Source organism: Vombatus ursinus, unplaced genomic scaffold, assembly GCF_900497805.2.
Source record: "Vombatus ursinus unplaced genomic scaffold, bare-nosed wombat genome assembly UNPS02013241.1, whole genome shotgun sequence".
NCBI classification, from domain to species: domain Eukaryota; kingdom Metazoa; phylum Chordata; class Mammalia; order Diprotodontia; family Vombatidae; genus Vombatus; species Vombatus ursinus.
This window is the reverse complement of record NW_020953019.1, coordinates 21,085-44,412: the sequence shown is the minus strand read 5'-3', so window position 1 is coordinate 44,412 and position 23,328 is coordinate 21,085. Positions and strand designations below refer to the sequence as shown.

General features: G+C 46.1%; 1 protein-coding gene across 5 annotated transcripts; it reads left to right on the top strand.

Annotated features, from left to right (window-relative positions):
- Positions 1 to 79: 79 nt before the first annotated feature.
- LOC114040493 (epsin-3-like) lies at positions 80 to 16,416 on the top strand. Of its 5 annotated transcripts, none has more exons than XM_027858617.1 (9): positions 80 to 823; positions 8,737 to 8,855; positions 10,337 to 10,417; positions 10,786 to 10,908; positions 12,653 to 12,740; positions 13,131 to 13,391; positions 13,704 to 13,814; positions 14,848 to 15,078; positions 15,583 to 16,416. In XM_027858617.1, exons 1-9 carry the CDS (start codon positions 253 to 255, stop codon positions 15,915 to 15,917), a joined length of 1,920 nt encoding a protein of 639 aa, XP_027714418.1. In that variant the 5' UTR covers positions 80 to 252; the 3' UTR covers positions 15,918 to 16,416. The 5 variants fall into 5 exon arrangements, with proteins under 5 accessions (XP_027714418.1, XP_027714415.1, XP_027714419.1 ...); XM_027858614.1 differs by having other exon boundaries at positions 13,701 to 13,814; XM_027858618.1 differs by having other exon boundaries at positions 10,334 to 10,417; positions 13,746 to 13,814.
- The last annotated feature ends 6,912 nt before the right edge of the window (positions 16,417 to 23,328 follow it).

The following is a 23,328-nucleotide window of genomic DNA, read 5'->3' as shown; positions in this document are numbered from 1 at the left end:
AAAAAAAAAAAGTAGTTGTAGATGAAAACTCACCAGGGGCCTGGGATATTGTGTCTAGAGTCCTGACCATCACGTTACCCACTTTTTTCAGATCCATGAAGAGCCATCCACAGCAACGGTCCCATTCCTACTGAGACCAACATTCTCTGTCCACGAATTTCTTGGGATCAGAGCCTGTGAATATTAACCTCTTGCCCTCAGTGCTTCCTTTCTGGCTGGGGGAGGGGACACCCATCCCCAGTACCCCCAGCCATGACAACTTCAGCTCTGAGACGGCAGGTAAAGAATATCGTGCATAATTATTCAGAAGCAGAAATTAAGGTACGTGAAGCAACCAGCAATGATCCCTGGGGCCCACCAAGCACCCTCATGTCAGAAATCGCTGACCTGACTTTTAATACCGTGGCCTTCGCTGAGGTTATGGGCATGATCTGGAGGCGGCTCAATGATAGTGGGAAGAACTGGCGCCATGTATACAAGGCTCTGACCCTGTTGGACTATTTGCTGAAGACTGGCTCTGATAAAGTAGCCCACCAGTGTCGAGAGAACCTCTACACCATTCAGACCCTCAAGGATTTCCAGTATGTGGATCGAGATGGCAAGGATCAGGGCATCAATGTTCGAGAGAAGGTCAAGCAGGTGATGGGGCTGCTCAAGGATGAGGAACGATTGAAGCAGGAAAGGACCCACGCACTCAAGACGAAGGAACGCATGGCCCTAGAGGGCTCTGGCATTGGCAGCGGGCAGTTGAGCTATGGTCGCCGGTCCTCCCATTATGGGGACGAGTTCAGCCGGACCAGAGGATCCCCTTCTTCCTACAACTGTGAGTGAGGGGTCAGGCTTAGCAAGAAGATAGGATGGGGAGGGGGGAACCTTGAAATGAAGGTTTTGTTCAGGTCAAGGTCCCTACTGGGGGAATAAAAATAATGTGACAGTAAAGCTGGCTATATGAACAATTAGTTGTTGTGCCGGGGGATGGATGCAGCAGCAATAATCCACACCTGGCTTATACCCTGCTTCCTACAGTCCAACACAAGAGCAGGCTGTCACTTAACTAATTAATTAACCAGGAAGGGACTTTGTTATGTAATCTTTCCGTCAGGTGGCACTCTGCTCCAGCCATGGACCCAGGGAGAGAGGGAAGTTGGTTTTTCCAGTTTGTATGAGAGATCTCTTCCTCAATTTCTTGGCTAGACAGATTTATTCACTCTTGGTAGCTGTTTTTCAAAATTCAATCTAAGAGAAAAGAAAATGGAATGTTACTCTGAAGTATGAGAATTATGGGATCCCTTGTCTTCAAGATTTCCTTCAATTGGCCTAAACCTCTATATGTGTATTACCCAAGCAGTCAACACTGTGCTCACATGGTTTCTTTAAACATAGTCAAGTAGCCAGGCATGGCAGTATACATCTGGAGGCAGAGGTTGGTGGATTGCTTGAGCTTGGGAGTTCTGAGCTGTAGTAGGGCTAAAATCAATGGTGTGTCTGCACTGTCTGGTCCACATGTGATACACCCCTCGCAGCAGGCACAACCAGGCTGCCTAAGCAGGAGCAAAATGGCCCAGGTCAGAAACAGAGCAAGTCAGAACTTCTGTGATGATCAACATTGGGCTCAACCCATCCCCTTCCAGCCTGGGCAAGTTAGGGAGACCCAATTTTTAAAATAACAACGATAATAACAGCAAAATAATAAAGTAACTCATCAAGCAACTACCAAGTGCCCCCACTCATAGATAACTTCACCCATTCATGTTCCCCTCGTACAAGCATCCTCCCAGTCTCTAGGTCATAGGAAAGGGAAGGGATTTCAAGTTTAGATCCCACCAGGGTTGACTTTGCCCACCCATGGAGAACTGGGAAAGCACTGCATAGGTCTGGGTCTAGTGTCCTGGTCTGATCTCACCAACATTTACAATGTCATGGTAGCTGCCAAGCCATTTTCTTCCCCTGGTCACTGGTCTGCCTTGTCACATCTCTACCCATGGTCTCCATCCCAGAGCCTCGGATGTCATGGCAGCTTTCCAGGATCTGTCCCAACTCTGTTTCTAGCACTCCCAGCTTGAGAGGCAGCAGCTTAGTGGCGACAGAAGGCAATAGTGAGCAGGTCCTGGTGTCAGCCACCTGTCCCACCAGCAGCTCTTAATTTTTGTTTCTCTGTTCTCAGCTGCTTAGAAGTGGGGAAGGAAGGGGGGAAGAAAAGGCCAACTAGAAGTCTCTTTCAAGGGCAGAAAAAGAGGAAATGGGAGTGTTGAGATCTGTGTACCTACATACAACTCTCTCCATTCCCAGGTGTCTCACTAATCTATTTCTCTTTTCTGTGAGTTCTGGGGCTCCCTGTAGCTCTCCAGTGGGTTGAAATGTCATTGTAAAAACATCCATTACAGGGGCAGCTAGGTGGCGCAGGGGATAGAGCACCGGCCCTGGAGTCAGGAGGACCTGAGTTCAAATCCAGTCTCAGACACATAACACTCACTAGCTGTGTGACTCTGGGCAAGTCACTTAACCCAAACAAAACAAAAAAAACAAATCACAAACAAAAAAAATCCATTACAAATAATAATCACATATAATGGAGAGAGGCTCTGGAGCTGGCAAGACCTGGGTTCAAGTTTTACCTCTGACACATATTAGCTATATGACCATAGACAACTCCTTAAGACAAAAAGTTGCAGGTGAGTTGCTAATCTGAATCCTTGGAGAAAGTAGCAATGAAATCACAGGTCTGGATATAATTACACATAGCTGTGGTGTGGTGCAGAGAACATAGTGCATGGAGGTTTAAAAAAAAAAAAGTCCTGTAATTGAGTCCCAGATCTGATACTAGTTTTATGATCTCTGGGTACATCATTCAACTTCTCTGAACCTCAGTTTCTTCATCTGTAAAATGAAGATAATAATACTTATACTATGCCTTGGGCAGTTAAGTGAAAAGTACTTTGTAAGCCCTAAAGTGTTGTAGTTGTTATTATCCATCCTTTTGTGGTGCACACAGCAGGCACTTAATAAATATCTGTTGAATTGAATCAAGGTATTTTCATCAGTCAGTCATCAAGCATTTAAATTGTGCCAGACCGTATGCTTGGTTCTAGGTAGACAAAGACAAAAGTGATGTAGTCCCTGCCCTCAAGGAGCTTAAATCCTAGTGTGGGATGAACCAAAATCATACGGATAAAGCAGATAAAGGGTCACCTTGGGTGGAAAAGTCATGGGGGGTGGAGGGAGAAAGAATCAGGAAAGACTAATACATAGGTGGTGGTACTTGAGGTGAGATAGAAACAGCAAGATTTGGCAACTGGCTGGATGTGTGGGGTGAGTGAAAGTGAGGAGCTGAGGGTAGTATCAAGGTAGTGAACATGGGTGACTAGAAGGATGGGAAAGTTAAAAGGGTGGATTAGGGGGATATGTGTTTGAGATGCCTATGGGATACACAGAAAATTATCTGGCAGGTAATTGGTAATGCAGGACTGCAGCTCAGGAGAGAGAGACTAGGGCTGGATATAGAGATCTGGGAATGATCCAGATAAGGATTATAATCAAACCTGGGGGAGCTGATGAGGTCATCTAGTGAGAAAATAAAGAAGAGAGAAGGCCCAGGACGGAGCCTTAGGGTATAACCCCCTTTAGGGGTCATGATGTAGTTGAAGATCCAGCAAAAGAAACTAAGGAGAAGTGGACTTATAGTAAGGTAGGAGAACTAAGAGAGAGTATATCACAGACGCCAGAGAGGCAAGTATCCAAAAAGAGAAGGAGGTTAACAGTGTCAAATGCCGCAGAGAGGTTGAGAAGGATGAGGGTTAAAAATAGGACATTAGATTTGGCAGTTAAGAGGTTATTGGTCACTTTGGAGACAGGGCAGCTCCCCTTGGGTGATAAGTTTGGAAGCCAGATTGCAGAGGGTTTAGAAAAGAGTCAGAAGATGAAGTATAGATGACCAGTATGTATGCAACTTTTTCTTTAAAAAATAGTATTTTCCAAATACATAAAAAGACAATTTTTAGCATTCATTTTTTTTTCAGCCAAAGACAAGGCTTACTTGAACATTAATCGGGGGTGGATGAGATTTAAAGAATCTGCCATATTGACCAGACTCTTAAGGAATCTAAGCATTTGTATTGCTAATGTACGCAGGCCAGATCTTAAGAATCTGAGCCTAACATTCATTTTTTAATAAAATTTTGAGTTCTACATTTTCTTCCTCCCTGTCTGACCTCCATCTTCCCTAAGATGGTAAGCAACTTGATATAGATTATATATGTCTATGCAGCTTTTACAAGGAGTTTGGCTAAGAAAGGGAGGAAGGATATAGGACAATACCTGGTGAACAGAGTAGGACCTAGTGAAGGTTTTTGTTTGTTTGTTTTTTTAAAGATGGAGTTGATGATCATGTTTGTAAACAGCAGGGAGGAACCAGCATATAAGGAGAGAGTGCAAATCAAAAAAGGGGAATGATAGTAAAGTCAATATGCTGGAAGGGATGAGAGGGAATGGGATTGAGCGTACATATGAAAGGATACTTACTGGCTGTGTGACCCTGGGCAAGTCATTTAACCCTATTTGCCTCAGTTTCCTCAACTGTAAAATGAGTTGGAGAAGGAAATGGCAAACCACTCCAGTATTTCTTCCAAGAAAACTCCAAAGGGGGTCAATGAGGAGTCAGACATCACTGAAACGACTGAACGACAACAACAGTAGAAGAATTAGTCATGGCAAGAAGGACTACCTCTGTCCCAGAAAGTGAAGTTAACAAGGACATACTAGGGGGTGGTGTCAAGGAGTTGTGAGATGAGGAGGAGAGGAGGGAACTTATTTCGAATAGTCTCAGTTTTCTCAGTAAAGGATAAGGTGAAGTCCTCAGCTGAGAGTGTAAAAAGATGGAGTGGTGTAGAGTGGGACAGTGAGATGAGGTTTGGAATGGCTGTTGTAGTGAGTGGGACAGAGAACCAAATAGGGAGAAGTAAATAAGATTGTCTTACTCCAGTGAAGGCTTATTTGAAATTAGATAACATAAATTTATCGTGGATTCAGTTAGTACAGTTCTACATTATCTCCTTTATTCCTCACAACAATCTTGTGAAGGAGGAAGGAAAGGGTATTATCTTCCCCAACTCAGAAACTGACATCAGGGTAAGCCACTAGCTCATGGCCACATAGCTAGTGAGTGATAGTGTTAGGATTAGATCCCAAGTCTTCTGACTGCTAGTCTGATACTTTTTCTAATATACTACTGTGTCTTCTTGAAAATAATAATTGCAATAATAACAAAAATAATAATTCATCAAGCAAGAAGGCTATGGCTGAATCTTAAGAGATTCACTGGCATCTTGAAGTCAAAGCTTAAATGAGAAGAATGTATTTGAAGCAATTAACAATTCTTCAACATCAGTCTTAATGTACACTTTTGGAACTATAAAAATGGACCATAACAGATTGAAGAAGTATCCCAACAAAAGCCCATTCTATATTAATGAAACCTGGAGTGCGACTTCCTAAGGCAGTTATTGAAAATAACACTTTCTCATAGGAAAAAAAAGGAGAAAAAAAATTGATAGATGTCCTTAATGCACATGAGAAATTGGTCAGAAACCTACAGAAATATTTTTGGAACAAGCAGATATGATGTCACTGAGCAATAGTAAAAGCTTCTAATGAGTATTTACCACTGGATTTGTCTAATGCAACCAAAAGAAGAAACCTATGAAGCCGCTAAGATCCAAGAATGGAAATATAAAGGCCCTTTAAAAGCAACATCACTGTGAATCTGCCAACCACTTTTTGACAGAGACTCAAAGAACCATCAGAAAAGTGGCCGAGTGATAGGGATTAGTTTTTAGAAATGGATGGGTGGAGTGGTATTAATTCAGAACGGCATCATTACCACTCCAAAAATCACAGTAGAGTTATACTTACGAAACATGATCAATATCACTCAAGCAAGGAAATAGTCCCTGCCAACTGTAAAAAAAAAATAGCACCTTTCAAGTATCTAGCAAGCCATGACCTGGTGACTAGAATAATGTTGAGAAAGCAGTGTAAGAGAAATGGCTGAGTCAGGCAGGTTTATTGTTATAAATGAAGGGGTTTATACGAGTGATTCAGGATCAGATCATCACCACAAAAACTTAAGCAAGGTTACTCTTAAGGAGCCCTGATGTATTGAGCAATGCAGATTATATAATGCATTGACAGAAATGACAAGGTATCAGTGAAGGCTGCAAAAGTTTATCACCTACTAGCTACCTAGAAAGATACAACGAGGAGGCTAGAATTATACACCAGAAACTTACTTTTTTTCTATTGTAAAAGGGGGATTCGGTCCCCCTCCCCTTCCAGCTCAGCTGATGTAATCACAGATGAAAGGTTTGGCCAACATTCAGTGATGCCATTACAAAGTATGAGCACCTTTCTCCGAATGAAATGGAAGGGGCAACTTCATTGGATGAAAGAAGATGGACACACCCCTTGGTGACCCTTAAAAGATAATCTGTCACTTCAAGGGGAGGAAGAACTCAGCCCCTGAGAGGGAATCACTGAGGGCAAGGGGGTAGGTCTTCCTCTCTCCCTCCCCCCTCTCAATTTTTCTAGCAGAACTACCAGCCATCCGGGAAGCTAGGTGGAACAGTGGATAGAGCACCGGCCCTGGAGTCAGGAGGACCTGAGTTCAAATGCAGGTCTCGGACCAGACACTTGACACTTCCTAGCTGTGTGACCCTGGGCAAGTCACTTCATTGCCTAGCAAAAACAAACCAAAAAAGAAGGAGAAGAAGAAGAAGAAGAAGAAGAAGAAGAAGAAGAAGAAGAAGAAGAACAACAACAACAACAACAACAACAACAACAACAACAACAACAACAACAACAACAACAACAACGACAACAACACCCTGAGGGAATCACCCCATCCAGTAATTGGAGTAAGCTCAAGAAAAAAAGGCTAAAATTCACGGCTGGTAGGTAACCAGCCTGAGAATTGCAGTCCTGAGAGAGCAGAGTTTCTACCAATACTAGGTGCCTATTGTTTCCAAAAGAACACAGCAGTACCACAGCTAAGGACTGTGGCCGAACCTAAAGTTGGAAGAGGTAGAGAAGACAGTTGCCCAGGAGGAGCAAGCCTCCGATGTCCACCTGGTAGCGACCATGCCCCATGAGCAGTAAGTCTAGCCCAAGAGTGGTGCGACTTACCCAACACAGAGGTGGGGCCCATCACGGAGCAGCATAAGGGTAGAGCAAGAAGCAGGAAGCCTTGAACCCCTGCGCAAACTGACTTGGCTGCTTGGCTGTGCAAATTTCCTACAATGTGTGCCTTAACACCGGTGTTCTGGGCTCGTCCTTCCAACAGATGCTGTGTATGTTTGTGGGAAAGTGCTCCCTATTATGGCGGGGGGTGAAGGGAGAGGAAGTTTTATAGCTATTCTTACTATACATCACTTTTAAGTTAATTTTGTCTTCATTTCTATAAACAGTTAATTTTGCCCGTTAATGGGGAAATCACACCAGTTGGCGCTCATGAGTTAGAGTTTTAGATAGATGACTTCACAGAGATATACCCTTTGAACCCAAAGTGGCAGTGGCCCAGTGAGGCCCAATTTCTGAGTTTGAGTGTAAGTTTAGGGACATTATACTTTTTTAACATGACAAATCTCCGTTCTACAAATTCACAACTCTAAAAGAGAAAAAAATAAAATTATGTAGAGAAATCAGCCAATAAACTGTACTGAATCTAGAGCATCTTAACAGACAGAATGGTTGCCCCCAACCTCCTGGACCTAACATTGATCCATAAAAACTAGAACAGTGTTTTTAATGGATGTCATTATGTCATATTCATGCTCTCCAAACTATATGGAATGAAAAGCTTTTAAAACATAGAGATCTAGCTGAAGAAATTAAAACTGTGTGAGACCAGGATGAGGCACAGATCATCCCTGCCATCCAATCTGTCACTGGAGTTGACCTGAAGATGCTTTCTACAGAGGATAAACTTATACCCCAATACTCTTATTCAATTATAAAGGACAGTTACTTTATCCACCTGCCTAGTTGTCTGCAGAACACTGAATGTAAAATAGTGGTGGGCTAACAACTTTTCTCAATTTTTTTTCTACTGAAACTTCTTCCGAGAAAGATAACAACAACATTATAATAGAGGGCATCTATATAGTGCTTTCAATTCACTATTGCCTGTGATTCCCATAGCAGCTGTCTGAGGTAGGTACTTCTGTTGTTGTTCAGTCATTTTAGTCATATCTGACTCTTTCTAAGTTTGGGATTTTCTTAGCAAAGATGATGGAGTGGTTTGCCACTTCCTTATACAGGTCATTTTATGGATGAGGAAACTGAGGCAAACAGGCTTACGTGACTTGCCCAGGTTCACACAGCTAATAAGTGTCTGAGGCCAGATTTGAATTCAGGAAGATGAATGAGTCTTCATGACTCCAGGCTGAGGGTTCTATCCACCACACCACCTAACTTGCTGCCCCAAGGTTGGTACTACCCGTGTTATTATCTCTATTTTACAAATGAGGAAAGTCAGTCACAGAGATTAAGTGACCTACCAGTGATCACACAGCTATTAAGTGTAGGAGGTGGGATTTGAACCCAGGTCTTACCTGACCTCAAATCTGACACTGTGGAGTTTCCTTCACCTACTCCAACTCAGACCTCCCTGTTTCAAGATGTATCCTGAACATTTTGAATATAACAAGGATTTGGAGAGTCTGAAACCTTTATTCCCTGTTCCAGCCTCATCCTCATCTCCTCGATTTACCTCCGACCTGGAGCAAGCTAGACCTCAGACAACAGGAGAGGAGGAGCTACAGCTGCAGCTGGCGCTGGCCATGAGCCGGGAAGAGGCAGAGAAGGTAATGTCATCATGGGATCAATAGGATTTGATGTGTATGTGTGTGTGAAGGGGGTATAGACATGGCCCTTAGGCCATGAGGCTAAGGCTCTGCCCTGAAAAGGTAAGGCCAGCCCCTGTCTGACAGATGCAGTCAGAAAGCACCAGCTTTATGGGCAGGGCCCAGCTTAGAGTGCTAAGGCCACTAGGTACCGTGTTACAGCCAGAAGGTGACTGTCACAGATGGAACCAGGCTAGGTCCATGTGTTTTGTAGATTGGAGTAGCCCCAACCCCATGTGCCCTCAATCCCAAGTGTGCCCAGTGAGTACCCATCTGCCTAATTCCTTCTGCTGTTGGACTCTCTGGCTTAGAGGCTTTTCCTGAAGGAAAAGAGCTAGAGCCACTTTGAAGGGTTAAAGGGCTGAAGGACCCTGGTCCTCCCTAGCTTCTGTTTGAACCACCCAAGGGGAGGGCCCTAGCAAACCTGAGCTGGTTTGTCTCTGCAAGTTTCTTCTCTCTGCCTGTCTTCATGATCCTAAAGGACTCATGGGGGGAGGGGGACACACCTGTAGGGACAGAGGGAGGGGTATACTTGGGGTATATCAAGGGTGCCTCCTTGGGCTCTCTGGACATGGATATAGTGCGGCAAAGTGCCTTAGGGTACATCTCCTCCCTAAGAAGACCACAAGAGGAAATAACTCTAGCATCTTTTGTGGGACTCTTCCTCCCCATCCACACCCCAGGGCTTTACATTTCCCTTTGCAGATCCCACCTGTCAAAGCTGAGCACACTTAAGTACAGTGTGGAATGGCTTCTTTCCTATGTTCACCCAGCAAGGGTTCAGATGCATTCCGTAGAAAGAGGAAGATTTAAGGGGTGGGAAGGGAGCATTTTGACACATAAAACTTGCAAATGTATGCAAAATAATGTGCGAATACACTTTTTTTTCCCCTTTCCATTAGCCTGGGGCTTGGGCAGTTGACATCACAGGACTGTAGCCCAGCTCTTCCTCTGTTCTTTTCTCTTTCCCACTTTCCCTCTGCCCTAATACTACTTGTCTGAAATCCCCTCTGCCCCCCAAGGCTATTTCTCCTCTATCATCCCTGTGTCCTGTTTCCCTTCACCGTCCATCTTTTTTCTCTCCCTGTCCAGGTTCCCTAGACACCATATTTCCTATCCTATCATCCATTTTCCCTTTTGTCCCATATCTCACCTGCCCCATCTTCCACCTTCTTCCAGCCCCATCTCCCACTTTCCTCCTGCCCCTATTTCACTCTGCCCCATCTCTTTTGGCTGTCCTCCCTCAGCCCCATTTGTCCCCTACCACTGCCCTGTCCCCTTGCTGCTTTTTCGTCCCAGGTCTCCTACCCTCTGTCCTTCCTTTCTCTGCCCACCCCCTCCAGCCCCCTTGTCCAAGACTGAGAACTGAAAGGGTGGGGGAAGGTGAGCTGAGCCAAGTAGGGGAGCATCCATTTCACTCTCTTCTCCTTCATCCCCAGCAGCCGGTCCCTCCAGCCTCCCACAGGGACGAGGATCTGCAGCTGCAGCTGGCACTGCGCCTGAGCCAGCAGGAGCATGAGAAGGTAGCGGAGCCCCCAGATCCTACTCTGGGACTGGTGCTGGTGCTGGTGCTTCTGGGCACTAACAGGGCTCCTCTCGGTTTCACTTGGTGTCTCTCCAGCTCCTTCTCGCTCCCGCCTGGCTCCTTAACCACTCTGTCACCTAGCCTGGATTTTCCCCTGCCACCCTCCCTGCCCTCATCTCCCCACCCCCACCCCTGCTTTCTCTTCGTGTCTGCAGGCTCCTGGTGGATCCTCTGGGGAGCTGAGCGTTCTCCTTAGCCTAACATTGGATGCCCTGGGTTCTAGGGCCCTGGGTCCCAGAGTCCCCATGGCTCCCAAACTTAGCTGGTTGCTCCCCCTGCCCCACCACCAATCTGTCCCAACTGCAGGAGGTGAGGTCCTGGAGGGGAGATGACTCCCCCTTACCCAAAGGCACTGGGGGCCATGGTCGGCGGGACCAGGACCCCGAAAGAAAGGAGGAAAAGGAAGGAGAGAAACTGAAAACCAGCCAGGTTTGTGAAGGGATGGAAGCCTATGGAGGTGGGGAAGCATGCTGGGAGGGGGAAATAAGGAATTGAGGGACAAAGGGATGTAGCAGTCATGAGGGACAGCAGAAGGGGCCAGAGGGTCAGGTTAAGGGTAGTACCATCCTTCAGGTATGACAAAGTTGACTGCCCCAGGCTCCATTCAGGCTCTGGGGGTACTACATTACCTAAGTTCTAATGGAGAGGACCCTCAGCTGACTGGACCCTAGTCCAAGTTCTACTCATTGTGTAACCTTAGACACTGCCCCGCTCTGGGCCTCTTGATGTTTTCCATAGTAAAATGAGAAGGTTGGACCTTCTCATGACTACTGAGCCCCATTCTAGGTCTGGCTTTTATGACCCTCGATGTCTGTTATACTACTGGATTGGGTTGGTGACAATCAAGAGGAGAATAGGTGGAAAAAAGAAGTATCAGTCAGCTGTAGGTGTCTGGGGCGGGGGGGGGGGGGGGGGGTGTTCTATACATACAAGTTAAGGCAATGTTGAGTTTCTGCTTACCTCTCAACAACGACCCCTCTCCAAGTCTTCCTCTGGCTAAACTAGAACTTTTTGTGAATCTTTTCCCCTAGAGGCCATCTTTGATACCGATTTCAACCAGATTCTTCCCTCATATAAAAATGTTAAAGTAAGGGGGTTCATGCTATGACTTTCCCTGAAGCCCTAAACCAGCCTAGGGATGTCCTGGGTGATCAGTAAGCATTTTTTAAGTGTCTGTTGTATGCTATGCCCTTGGGATACTAAAACAAAGAAGGAAACAGTCCTTGCCCTCAAGGAGCTTACATTATATAAGGGCAATAATACACATAAATATTATATGTGTATATACACACACACACACACATATTATATATATATATATATATATATGTATTTGTCAAAATATAGAAAATTCTGGGATAGCTAGGTGGTGCAGCGGATAGAGCACCAGCCCTGGCATCAGAAGGACCTACATTCAAATCTGGCCTCAAATCCTTACTAGCTGTGTGACCCTGGGAAAGTCATTTAACCCTGATTGCCTCCAAATATATGTGTGTATGTATATACACACACACATACACATACATACATATATACACATACACACATATAAATAAAATCTATAATATGGAGGGGGAAGCACTAGCAGCTGGGGGGGGCAGAAAAGACTTCATGTAGGAGGTAGATTTTGAAGCAAATAAGATTCTAGAGTTGGAGGCAGTGCTTTCCAAATGTAGGAGATGGATGGAGAGCCTGTGTAAGGACATGGATCTTGGAGATGTACTACCATAAGCATAGCCCAACAAGAAGACTAGTTTGGCTGGACAGTAGAGAATGTAAAAGGGAGTGATACATAACGATGACTGGGAGTCTTATGTGGAAAGAGCTTTGTTAGGCAAGTCATTTCCCCTTTCTGGGGGTCAGTTTTCCTCAGAAAATGAGGGGGTTAGACCAGATGATTTCTTCCAGCTCTAGGCCCTATGACCTTAGGATCTTTCTGCTAACCATCCTGCCTTCCCCTGCTGATGGGAAGGGAGAGGATGGAAACAGAGAGGACAGGACAGGAAAGGGTTGGAAATTACTCTTCCACCAGAATGTACAGTAGAAGTATTTAATCAAATAGTGGAATTGAATGAATAAGAGAGGCTGAGGTTCTGTGACTCTGCCCCCTACTGGAGCCAGGAGCTCCCACTCCCAGGGTGCTCAAACGTGTCTTCACTGTCCTTCTTTGTAGTCTTCCATCCTGGACCTTGCTGATATCTTTGGACCAGGACCAGCTCCACCTTCCACACACAGCTCTGCTGACCCATGGGATATTCCAGGTGGGGTGGTCAGGTCCTGGGAGAGACACACATACCCTTACTCCCTGGGACCTAGAGATAATCTCTCCCTCCATAGCCAGTCTCTGGGTAGACCTTCCCCCATTTTCCTCTTTTAGCTCTCTATTTCTGTTTTCCTTTTCTTCCTTCCTCCCCCTCTTAGGGACCTTCCCTGGTAGGAATCTAAGTGATCAGAAGGGAGATGGAAGGCTCCAGATTTCCTACGTAGTGTCTCAGTTTGCCCAATCCATGGTTGGTTACCATGTCCTCTCTGATAAGGAAGGTGACCAGGAGAGTAATGAGGGAGGGAGAAAGGATGAGATGTGGGATGGAGAGAAGCAGCTGGGGGCGGGGAAAGAAAATGACAGTGTGTCAGTGCTGTTCTCATTTTAGGTCTCAGGCCAACTGTGGAGCCTGCCGGTTCCTCTTGGGGACCCTCTGCAGACCCTTGGTCTCCAGCCCCCTCTGGGGATCCTCTGTCCCGTAGCCAGCCTTGGGACTTGCCATCTATGCTCTCATCTTCGGAACCCTGGAGACGGACGCCTGGGCCCCCCCTTTCCATGGATCCCTGGGTGAAGGATTCCCCCCAACACAAACCCTCTGGCACAGGAACAGATCCCTGGGGAGCTACCTTGGACACCCCCAGCACTCCCAGTAAGTGAAAGCCTGTTGGCCTCCTAAACCATCCAGTCTGAAGGTGGGAGGTGGGACGAGAGGGTTCATGACTCTGGCTCCATCCCTGATCCCGGAGACTTGGCTCCTGGGGTTTAAATCTCTCTGCCTTCAATGAGTGAGGAGTCTCTAGGGCAAGGGACAGGAAGAGGTGGTGTATATTGAGTCCTCTATAGGACAGATCTTATTTTTGCCCCCAGAAAGGAGAATACCTCATTCATTTCTTGGGAGGGTGCAGACCCATTTGTCCTCTTCCTCCCTGTCTGTCCTTCTGCCCCTTCCCCACCACAGCAGCTCTAGGTGGTTCAGCCTTTGACTTATTTGCCAAACTTCCAGAATCAACAGAGGCCAGAGAGGGGTCAGAGAGTGTCCAGGCCCTCCCCTCCGTGCGATCTGGCAGCCCTGGTAAGCTAAAGGAGAGCGGCTGATTGTGTGTGGTGGTGGTGGTAATAATGAGAGGGCTCCAGGAATGAAGGAATGGGATGGGGGGGACCAGGAGGGAGGGGGAAGTGAGGCACAGCTGATAGCAGTGGAGCCCTGATGAGTGTAGCCAGGCAACTTGGGTGAGAGACTCTGGTGGGCCCCTCCCCTTGCCCAGAGCTCTGTTTGCTAGCAAACAGAACCCTGGACCTGGCAATCTCTGAGCCCCACCCTGATCCCTCTATCTCAAACACCCTATTTTCTGACACTCCCATCCCTCCCCTTATGGGAGGCATTGTGCTGTAGTGAAAGGGGTTCTAGATTTAGAGTCAGAGGACCTGGGTTTAAATCAGGGCTCTGGCACTAGGTCTCAGTTTCCTTACCTATAAAATGGGGATAATAATGACTTCAAAGTGTTATATAAATGCTAGTTTTGATGCTGATGGGACAGCCAGATGGCAAAATGGATAGAGTATATATATTCTATGTATGTATGTATGCATACATGTATGTGTATGCAAAATATGAAAAAATGTGGGGCAGGTAGGTGGCACAGTGGATAGAGCTCTAACCCTAGAATCAGGAGGATTTGAGTTCAAATCTGGCCTCAGACACTTCCTAGCCGTGTGACCCTGGACAAGTCACTTAATCCTATTTGCCTCAGTTTCCTCATCTGTAAAATGAGTTGGAGAAGGAAATGGCAAACCACTCCAGTACCTCTGCCAAGAAAACCCCAAATAGGGTCACAAAGAGTCAGTCACCACTGAAATGACTGAACATTAACTATGATGATGATGATAATGATGATGATGGTGATGGTGATGATGGTGATGGTGATGGTGATGATGATGAGGATGAAGAGACAAGTCACTTAAGCTCTCTTAGCCCCAGTTTCTTCATATATAGACTAAAAGGATTGAACTAGATGATCTGAGGCCTTGACTAGGCCTAAATCCATGATGCTGCAATTCTGCCTTCTCTTTCCCCTGCATCTGAGCTCCTCCTACTTTTTTTTTAGACCTAGACCTCTTTGGAGACCCTCTCCCTAGCTCCAAGCAGAATGGCACAAAGGAGCCAGATGCTTTTGACCTGGGAGGACTTGGTGGGGCATTGACTCAGGCAGGCAAAGACGGTCGAGCCTGCCAGACCCCTGAGTCTTTCCTGGGACCCTCAGCCTCCTCCTTGGTCAACCTGGATTCACTAGTGATGGCTCCACAACCTACGAAGACAAGAAACCCATTCCTTTCAGGTAGAGTAGAAAGATGACGCTTCCTCCTCCCTTCCCCCTACTTCCCACTCCACTCATCTGTCACCCTCTTCCCCCAGATCCATACTTTGAAATGTTGACACCAGGGGGATGGGAGAAGTGGGAGCAAGGCAAGGGAACTCCCCTGGAACTTGGCCGGTGAACGGAGGAAGGGCCTTCCAAGATGGCCAATATCACAGAGGTGGGGAGTAGTTTACCTCAGGTGTGGCTGTCAAGGAAGTGGGGAAGAACTCAGCATCCTCTCAGTTTCAACACCCCGAGAAAACAATCTGGTCACCTTACCCTAGTTACATCTCAGCTTTTCCATTTACTCCCTTGTCAAATCAAAGTCTCCATTTCCAATCTATGCATGGTGTCTGTGCCAGTATCTCACACACACACACACACACACACCATTAAATCTAAGTCTTAGCCTCCAGTTTCTCCGCCTCAGACCTCAACTGCTTGACCTCTCTGTTTTCTGATCTGTTTTCTCTTCTCCAACAGGTCTCAGCGCCCCGTCCCCAACCAACCCATTCAGTTTGGGTGAGCAGTGCAAGCCAACTCTCAACCAGATGCGGACAGGGTCTCCAGGGCCCAATCTGGCCTCCTCAGTGCCTGTGGGTGCTCCCGTAGGCTCAATGACCTACAGCGCCTCTCTGCCCCTTCCACTCAGCAGCGTTCCAGCAGGAATGACCCTTCCTGCCTCTGTCAGTGTCTTCCCTCAGGCTGGCACCTTCCCTCAGCTGCCTGGGACCTTGCCTCAGCCCCTGCTCCCCATGTCTGGTGCAGTGGGACCCCTGAACCCCTCTTCTCAGGCAGGCACCAACCCTTTCCTTTGAACTCTGCCCTTGTCTGCTCAGCTCTCACTTCTGGCACCTTCTTCCCTCCTTCCTGGAAGCAGTTTCCATGTCTCTTCCCCTTGCTTCTCTGCCTCTATGCCCCGGTCAGCCGCTGGCAGCTGACCAGAGCTTTTCCCACCCCGTGCTTAAGGGGCTGGGACAGTGGACAGGGGCACTGCCCCCACCCCACTTAGGTCAGTATGAATGTTGCCTGGATGCTTGGTTCCCTGTCCTGCCTCAGGAGTGAAAGAGGGTCTTGGGAGCTCAGGGAAAGGCCATCACGGGAGCCAGCATCCCCCAGGTTTTGTTTGGGCTGGAGGAGTGACTTTCCCAGCTCCATCTATCCCTTGAAGGGGCTCATGGATGTATGTATGTGTGGGGGGCTCCGACACCACAAGTACTGTAGTGCATAGCACAGAAGAAGCCTGGTGACCAGAAGCCTTTTGGAGCCATGGCAATGGTCCCAGAATAAATACCTGAACTAGCACGATAGAGCCGAGTTGTGCTTGTGACCTTCTTATGGTGGCGAGCAGTTCTGTTGTGAATGTCTCTCCATGAAAGAGGAGGAGGGGGCGAGGCAAGAGAATTCCTTCCTTGGATCCCTCTCCAGGACCCATCTCCCAAAGCCTATAGAAGCAGGAAGGGGAGGGAAATGGGATCCCCAACAGAGAGGTCAGCTCTTGGGTTTGCATAAGCTGGGCGTGTCTCTCTTAGAAAGCTTGACCCACAGAGATGCTTCCTCTCGGTTGGGTCTCCAGTTGTTCAGAGCCTGAATTTCACTCTCTAATTCATAGGGATTCTTAGAATTAGAAGAAACTTCAGATTATCAGGGGTAAAAACCTTGGGAGATGGATAGGGTGGAGACAATGCAAGAAAAGTAGAAGACATTCTCCCTCATTCCAAGTAACTACAGGGGAGCTCGACATGAACACCAGAAAACTTGAAGCGTTCCATGTGCTCATCACATGAGGATTCTCCCCTTCAGAGAGCACGGCAGTCTGTCTGGATCTTCTCCTCTTGGGTGACTCTGGTCCAAATCCTGCTGTAAATCCTCTGTTTATCCACTCAGTATGCTGGAGGATTGCCTCTAGCTCTTTTAATATATTTCATAGCTAACTATTCAACTGCATTATTCATTCAACAAGTATTTATTAAGTGACTGCTCTGTGCCAGGCAGGCACTCTGCTAGTTACTGGGAATAATACAAAGGAAAAAAAAACTTGACACATTCCCTGCTCTCAAGGAGTTTTCGCCCTGTGGGAGAAGAGGGTGAGGAAGTGGGGAGGGGGACAAATTGTACACAGATAAGTACTTACAGTATATACATATATATGTAATTTGGGGAGGGGAACAAGATATACAGAGATAAGTAATTACAATATAGCTATATGTAATTTGGGGGCAACAATGTATATACAGATAAGTACTTACAGTATATTAACTGGTGAGAACGAAGTGCACACAGATTAATTACAATATATCTATATGGATATAGATATCTATGTAATTTGAGAGGGGAACAAGGGACATAGATAAGTAACTACAATATAGCTATATATACATAAACATGTACTTTGGGGGGACAAAGTATGCACAGATTAATTACTATATTTGTGTGTATATATATATATATATGTAATTTAGAGGGGAATAAAGTGTCCACAGATAAGTAATTATAATATATCTACATATCGTATGTATAATTTGAGGGGGAAACAAAGAATACACAAGTAATTACAATGTATGTATATACATACACACATGTATGTATGTATGCATGTATGTATTTTGATGGGGGAGGGGAGGAATTAAGGATGGGCCTTACATAGGAGATGACATAAGCTGGGCCTTGAGGGGAGTAAGGGATTCTAAGAAAGGATGAGGAGGAGGGAGAGCATTCCAGGCATGGGGCCCAGCTTGCCCAAACGTATGGCATTAGATGATGGAATTTTGTGTGTAAGAAATAATAGCAAGTCATCCAGGTAGGGTGGTCTATAAAGTCGCCTGCGTCCTTCCCTAGTCTGGTCTCTTGTGTGCTGCTTGTCACCATGTAGTCCTTGTTGAGTACCCGTCACAGCCTGGTTATACTCATTGTCTCTTGGTCCACCCATAGTTTGGATTCCTTGGCCATCATGCCATGTTCTAAGCTTCACAGCCACCCAGCATCACTAGCAACTGAACTGCTATAGTGCAATTTTCCACACATGATCCAACCCACTCTCTTATTCAAATCTTGGCCCAGACTGCCATCCAGCTGCAGGGCTGTATAAGATGTATGTCATGATGAACTAACTCAATGACCTGTCCATCTGGTAGCATGGGTAGCATGTATCCTTTAGCCACACAAGCCAGCAAAATACCAAGTGTATTGCTTTAAGAGTTCATAGATCCAGAACTGGAACGTCAAAAGTGATCTCATCCAACATCAGAGAGAATTTGAACTCAGGCCCCGTGGCTCCAGAGCCAGTATTACTTCCACTGTACTAGGAAAGGGCACTAAGGGCTACAGAAATGAGCAAGATTTCATGAAGGAAAGTGGACCCTGAGCTTGGCCATGAAGGGCAGGGAGGCCAGACCCAAAGAACACCATTAAAGGACTTAGAGGCAGGTTTGTGGCCAAGTGTCCCAGGGATCTCTTTTTGGCCCCATGTCCTTTAATCACAGATTTGAATGAATTCCTAGAAAGCCTGCCTATGTGAAATCTGTAGATAATACAAAGTTGGGAATGATAGCTATCATGTAGAAAGAGTCAGAATACAAAGAGAAGGTGACATTAAAAGGATGAGCTTTATCTAAAGAAGATGAAATTTAATGTCTCTATAGGGTTATTACTATCTTCTCATTGTAGTAGCTGATAGGGTTTTAAAGCATGCAGAGGCTGCAGCAGAGATCATCAGGCCCAGATCTGCTGGACTGGGGCACTCCCAATACTGCTGGACATATGCTCCATTCTCACAGATGAGGAGGCCAAGGCTCAGAGAAATTCAGTCATTTGCTCATTGTCACATAGCTTGTCAGTGCCAGAGGTTGGATTTAAACCCAGACTCCTAGTCCAGGACTCTAACCAGTATTCCGTGATGGTGTTGGTGAGTCTAGACATCTGAAAAAGAGATGGGCTTTCATAAAAACAATGAGGGGTTTGATTTCCATGAAACCTGATAAGATTTGTATGAACTGATTCAGAGGGAGAACGATTTATACAGTTACAACACTGTAAAAACAAGCAACTTTGAAAGACTTAAAAAGTCTGATCGATGAAATGACCAATCACATGACTCCAGAGGATAAAGCTTACTACCCCATGTCTTGATAGAGAGACGGCATACTCAGAGTGCAAAATAAGACATTTTTTGGAAATAGCCAATATGCTTTGTTACAAGGATTTTGTTTTCCCCCCTTTGATGGGAGGGTATGGGAGGGAAAATAAAATTTTGTTAATTAAAAAATAAAATTTAATTGTTAAAGATTTGGGACTTTTAGCTTAGCGTGAGTTCACAGTATGATATGGTAGTAAAAAAAAAAAATGCCACCTTAGGCTACATTGTGAGGAATCCTGTGCAGGATGAGGGAGGTGCTGTCACCCACTACTTTTCCCTAAGGATTAGGTTCAGTTTTGGGTTCCACTCTACTTAGCCCTAGTCAGAATACATCTAAGCACTGAGTTCACAGTTTGAGGTGTCATATTTTAGGAAGGACTTTGACTAACTGGAGAGCATCCAAAGAGGGGTGACCAGGCTGGAGAAGTTGTTTTGTGACCATGCCATGTGAAGATTGGTAAAAAGATACGGGGATGTTTAGCCTAGAGAAGAAAAGTCTTAGGGACAACATCCTATCTTCAAGTAATTGAAGGGCTGGCCTGTGAAAGAGAATTAGATTATTTCTTCTTAGAAACACTGTGAGAGGAGGAATCACAGAGAGGTAGATTTGGGCTTAGTGTAAGGAAAAAGTTCTTAACAATTCTAATTTCATGTCCCTCTCTAAATCTGGGGTCCTATGACACATCTCCAGGATACTCATCTTCCTCCATTGGTCTATATTAGTCTATCCTTCCTTTGGGTGGGGCACAGGTGTAGGCAATAAAGACATTGGGATATCCCTCCCAAACTGGCTATGGGACTTTGAGAGGGTGCTAGACTGCATTGGTAGAAGGAGTTCCCTAGGGGCAGCTAGGTGGTGCAGTGGATAGAGGATGGGCCCTGAAGTCAGGAGGTCCTGAGTTCAAATATGACCTCAGACCGAACACTTCACACTTACTAGCACTAGCTGTGTGACCCTGGGCAAGTCACTTAACCCCACTTGCCTTAAAAAAAAAAGGAGCTTCCTATATCAGTGAAATCAGGGGCTTACTCTCTATCCCTGTAGATTGAAATGGACCACTTGGGAAAGTCAATGACCCCTCTGTGAAGAATTTAAAGCTACTTTTAGAGAACTTCATAGAAGGAATTCTAGATCAGGATTTTTATGGAACTACATGGGCTCTGAGGTCACTTCCAACTTCAAGATTCTGTGATTTGGATAGGTGGAGGAGATGAAGCTAGGCATTCAGGCAGAGGTATAAAAAAAGCAAGGGGCCACTTGGCCTGTTCTCTCTTCCCTCAGGGTTGTCTTTCTTCAACCTCTTACTTTCCCTATCTAAGGCTCAGTTTACTCCCATGTAAAATGAGGGCTTGGACTAAATGATCCTTCCCAGCTAGAAATCTTAGAATCCTAATATTGCCCTATGACCTGACCCTTTGGCTTCTGGTTAGGCTGGTCCAACCACAGCTGTGTTCTGGAGGCTCTCAGTGAGAGGCAGTGAAGTATCATTTGACTTGCAGTTAGTCGGACGTCTTGGGTTCGAATCTTGACTCTGATACTTACTGCTCGCATAACCTTGGGCGAGTCACCTAACTATTCAGGTTTCGATTTCTTCAGATGATCTTTGTGATCTCTGGGATCTATTCCGTCCAGCTCATAGCTTTTTTCTCCTCCCTTCTTCAGTCCCTCCCATCCCACCCGCAATCCCATTCTAGGCCACCGGAGGGAGCACGGACACCAGGGATGAACGCTCGCCGAAGCAAGCTCTCCTCACTCGGTCTGGGAGCGCAGGCGGTTGACCAAGCGCGGGACCGAAGCTGGCTCCAGAGTCCCAAGGTGGAAGGAGGTGGATGATTGGTGACGGTTGGTGACGGCGTAGACCCCGGCCTCAGCTCGTAGGCCAGATCTTGGAAGTTGGAAGTTCTGCCCCTGCGATGCGCAGCCCCGGGGCGCTGGAGGGGCAGGGTGCAGCAGGGCTTGGGGCTGAGCTGCGGCTGGCCCGGTCTTGGTCCCTTGGCTCCGCCTCCTTGAACGAGGCCCAGCCCGCTGACCGGGATCCCCGCTGAGCAGGGTACCCTTTTCCCTAACCTAGGGCCGCCATGCTCCGTGGCGTCCGTAGCCTCCTGGGCCTCTGCATCCCACAGTCCTGGAGGGACCGGGGCTGGACTTCGCCGCAGGAACCTCTGCAGGTATCCTCAGGACCACTTCAGGGGAGGGGAAACAGCTTCTCGTGGCCCGCACCCTCTGGCTCCAGGACGGCCCCAGGTTAAATTTCTAGTCTGCTGGGGCCTTTCCACCCCTCAGCTGTCTGGTGTGTTGTTTCCCACTAAGATCCATTTCCCCTCCCACCTCTTTTCATGCTCATCCTCGCCCCTCCATCCCTCACTCCCACCCATGCAAGTCCATAATAATCATGTGGGCATTTAGAGGTCATGGTCTGATCTGAGACCCCTTGGGGCTCCAACTAGAAGTATCTTCTCTCTTTCCTCTCTGGTCCTTAAAAAAAAAGGCACAGGATTTATAGTTGGAAGGGACCTTCAGAATCATCTACAGGCATACCTCATTTTATTGCACTTCTCCTTATTGCACTTTGAAGATATTTCAGTTTTTTTACAAATTGAAAGTTTGTGGCAACCCAGGGTTGAGCAAGTCTGTCTGTACCATTTTTCCAACAGCATGTGCTCACATTGTGTCTCTGTGTCACATTTTGGTAATTCTCACAATATTTCAAACTTTTTCATTATTATTATATTTATTATGATCAGTGATCTTTGATGTTACTATTGTAATCATTTTGGGGCTCTACAAACCTGCCCATATAAGACAGTAAACTTAATAAATGTGTGTGTTCTTACTATTCCACCTACCCTCCCTCTCCTCTGGCCTCCCTGTTCCCTGAGACTCAATATTGAAATTAGGCCAATTAATAATCCTACAATGGCCTCTAAGTGTTCAAGTGAAATAAAGAGTCAATGGATTGGCAGACTTCGCTGTCTTATTTTAAGAAGTTGCCACCAGCCACCCCAACATTTAGCAACCTCCACCCTGATCAGTCAGCAGCCATCAACATAGAGGCAAGACCTCCAGCAGCAAAAAAAATTACAACTCGCTGAAGGTTCAGATGATATCATTTTTGGCAATAAAATATTTTGAAATTAGGGTATGTACATTTTTTTAGACATAATACTATTGCACACTTCATAGAATACAGTATTGTGTAAATATAACTTTTATATACACTGGGAAACCAAAAAATTTATGTGACTCACTTTTTTTTGCAATATTCGCTTTATTGGGGTGGTCTGGAACTGAACCCACAATATCTTGGAGGTATGCCTGTAGTCCAAACCCTTTGTTTTACATCTGAAGAAACTGAGGCTGAGCCAGAGAAAGGAAATGACTTGTTCAAGGTCATTTGGGTAGTAAATAGTGGAATTGGAAGGATAAACCTCCATCTTTTATGACTTCGAATCTAGATCTCTTTCCTAGTTCCCTTAGAACTATTAGTGGGACTCCTTTAGGGTAGCTTCTTTCTATGTAACTTGTCCCCATTTCCAGATTTCTCTAGGCCTGATCTTTTCCCCTTGCTTCCAGGATACCCCACCATCGCCACCATCCAACTCCCCTTTCTATTAATCATTTCCAGTTTCTGAGACCCCTTCCATCTGGAAATCTGTGGTCCTATGATCTGTATCCAACTACTCATCTTCCTCCATTGATCTACAGTAGTCTATCCCTCTTCCCTTGGGTGGGATGGGGGATTGGGAGGGGAATATAAACATTGGAATGTTCTTCCCAGCACTGACTCTCCTGCCTTGTACAATCACAGATTCATAGATCTTGAGCTAGAAGGGGGCCTCAGAGTGCCCCCATCTAGTCTAAGCCCCTCGCTTTATAGATGAGGAAATCGAGAACACCAAAGGTATTCATAGCCACACAGGTAGTAAGCGTCAGAAGCAGGCTGTGAACCCTGGTCTTGTGACTCCATAGCCAGAGCTCTTTCCACTTGTACCATGATGACTGGGGACTGCCTGTCTCAAGTGCTCTGTTCTGTTCTGAGTGTTCCTGCGGAGAAACATTGGGTCTCTAGTCGCAATATGGGGGAGGGAACAGA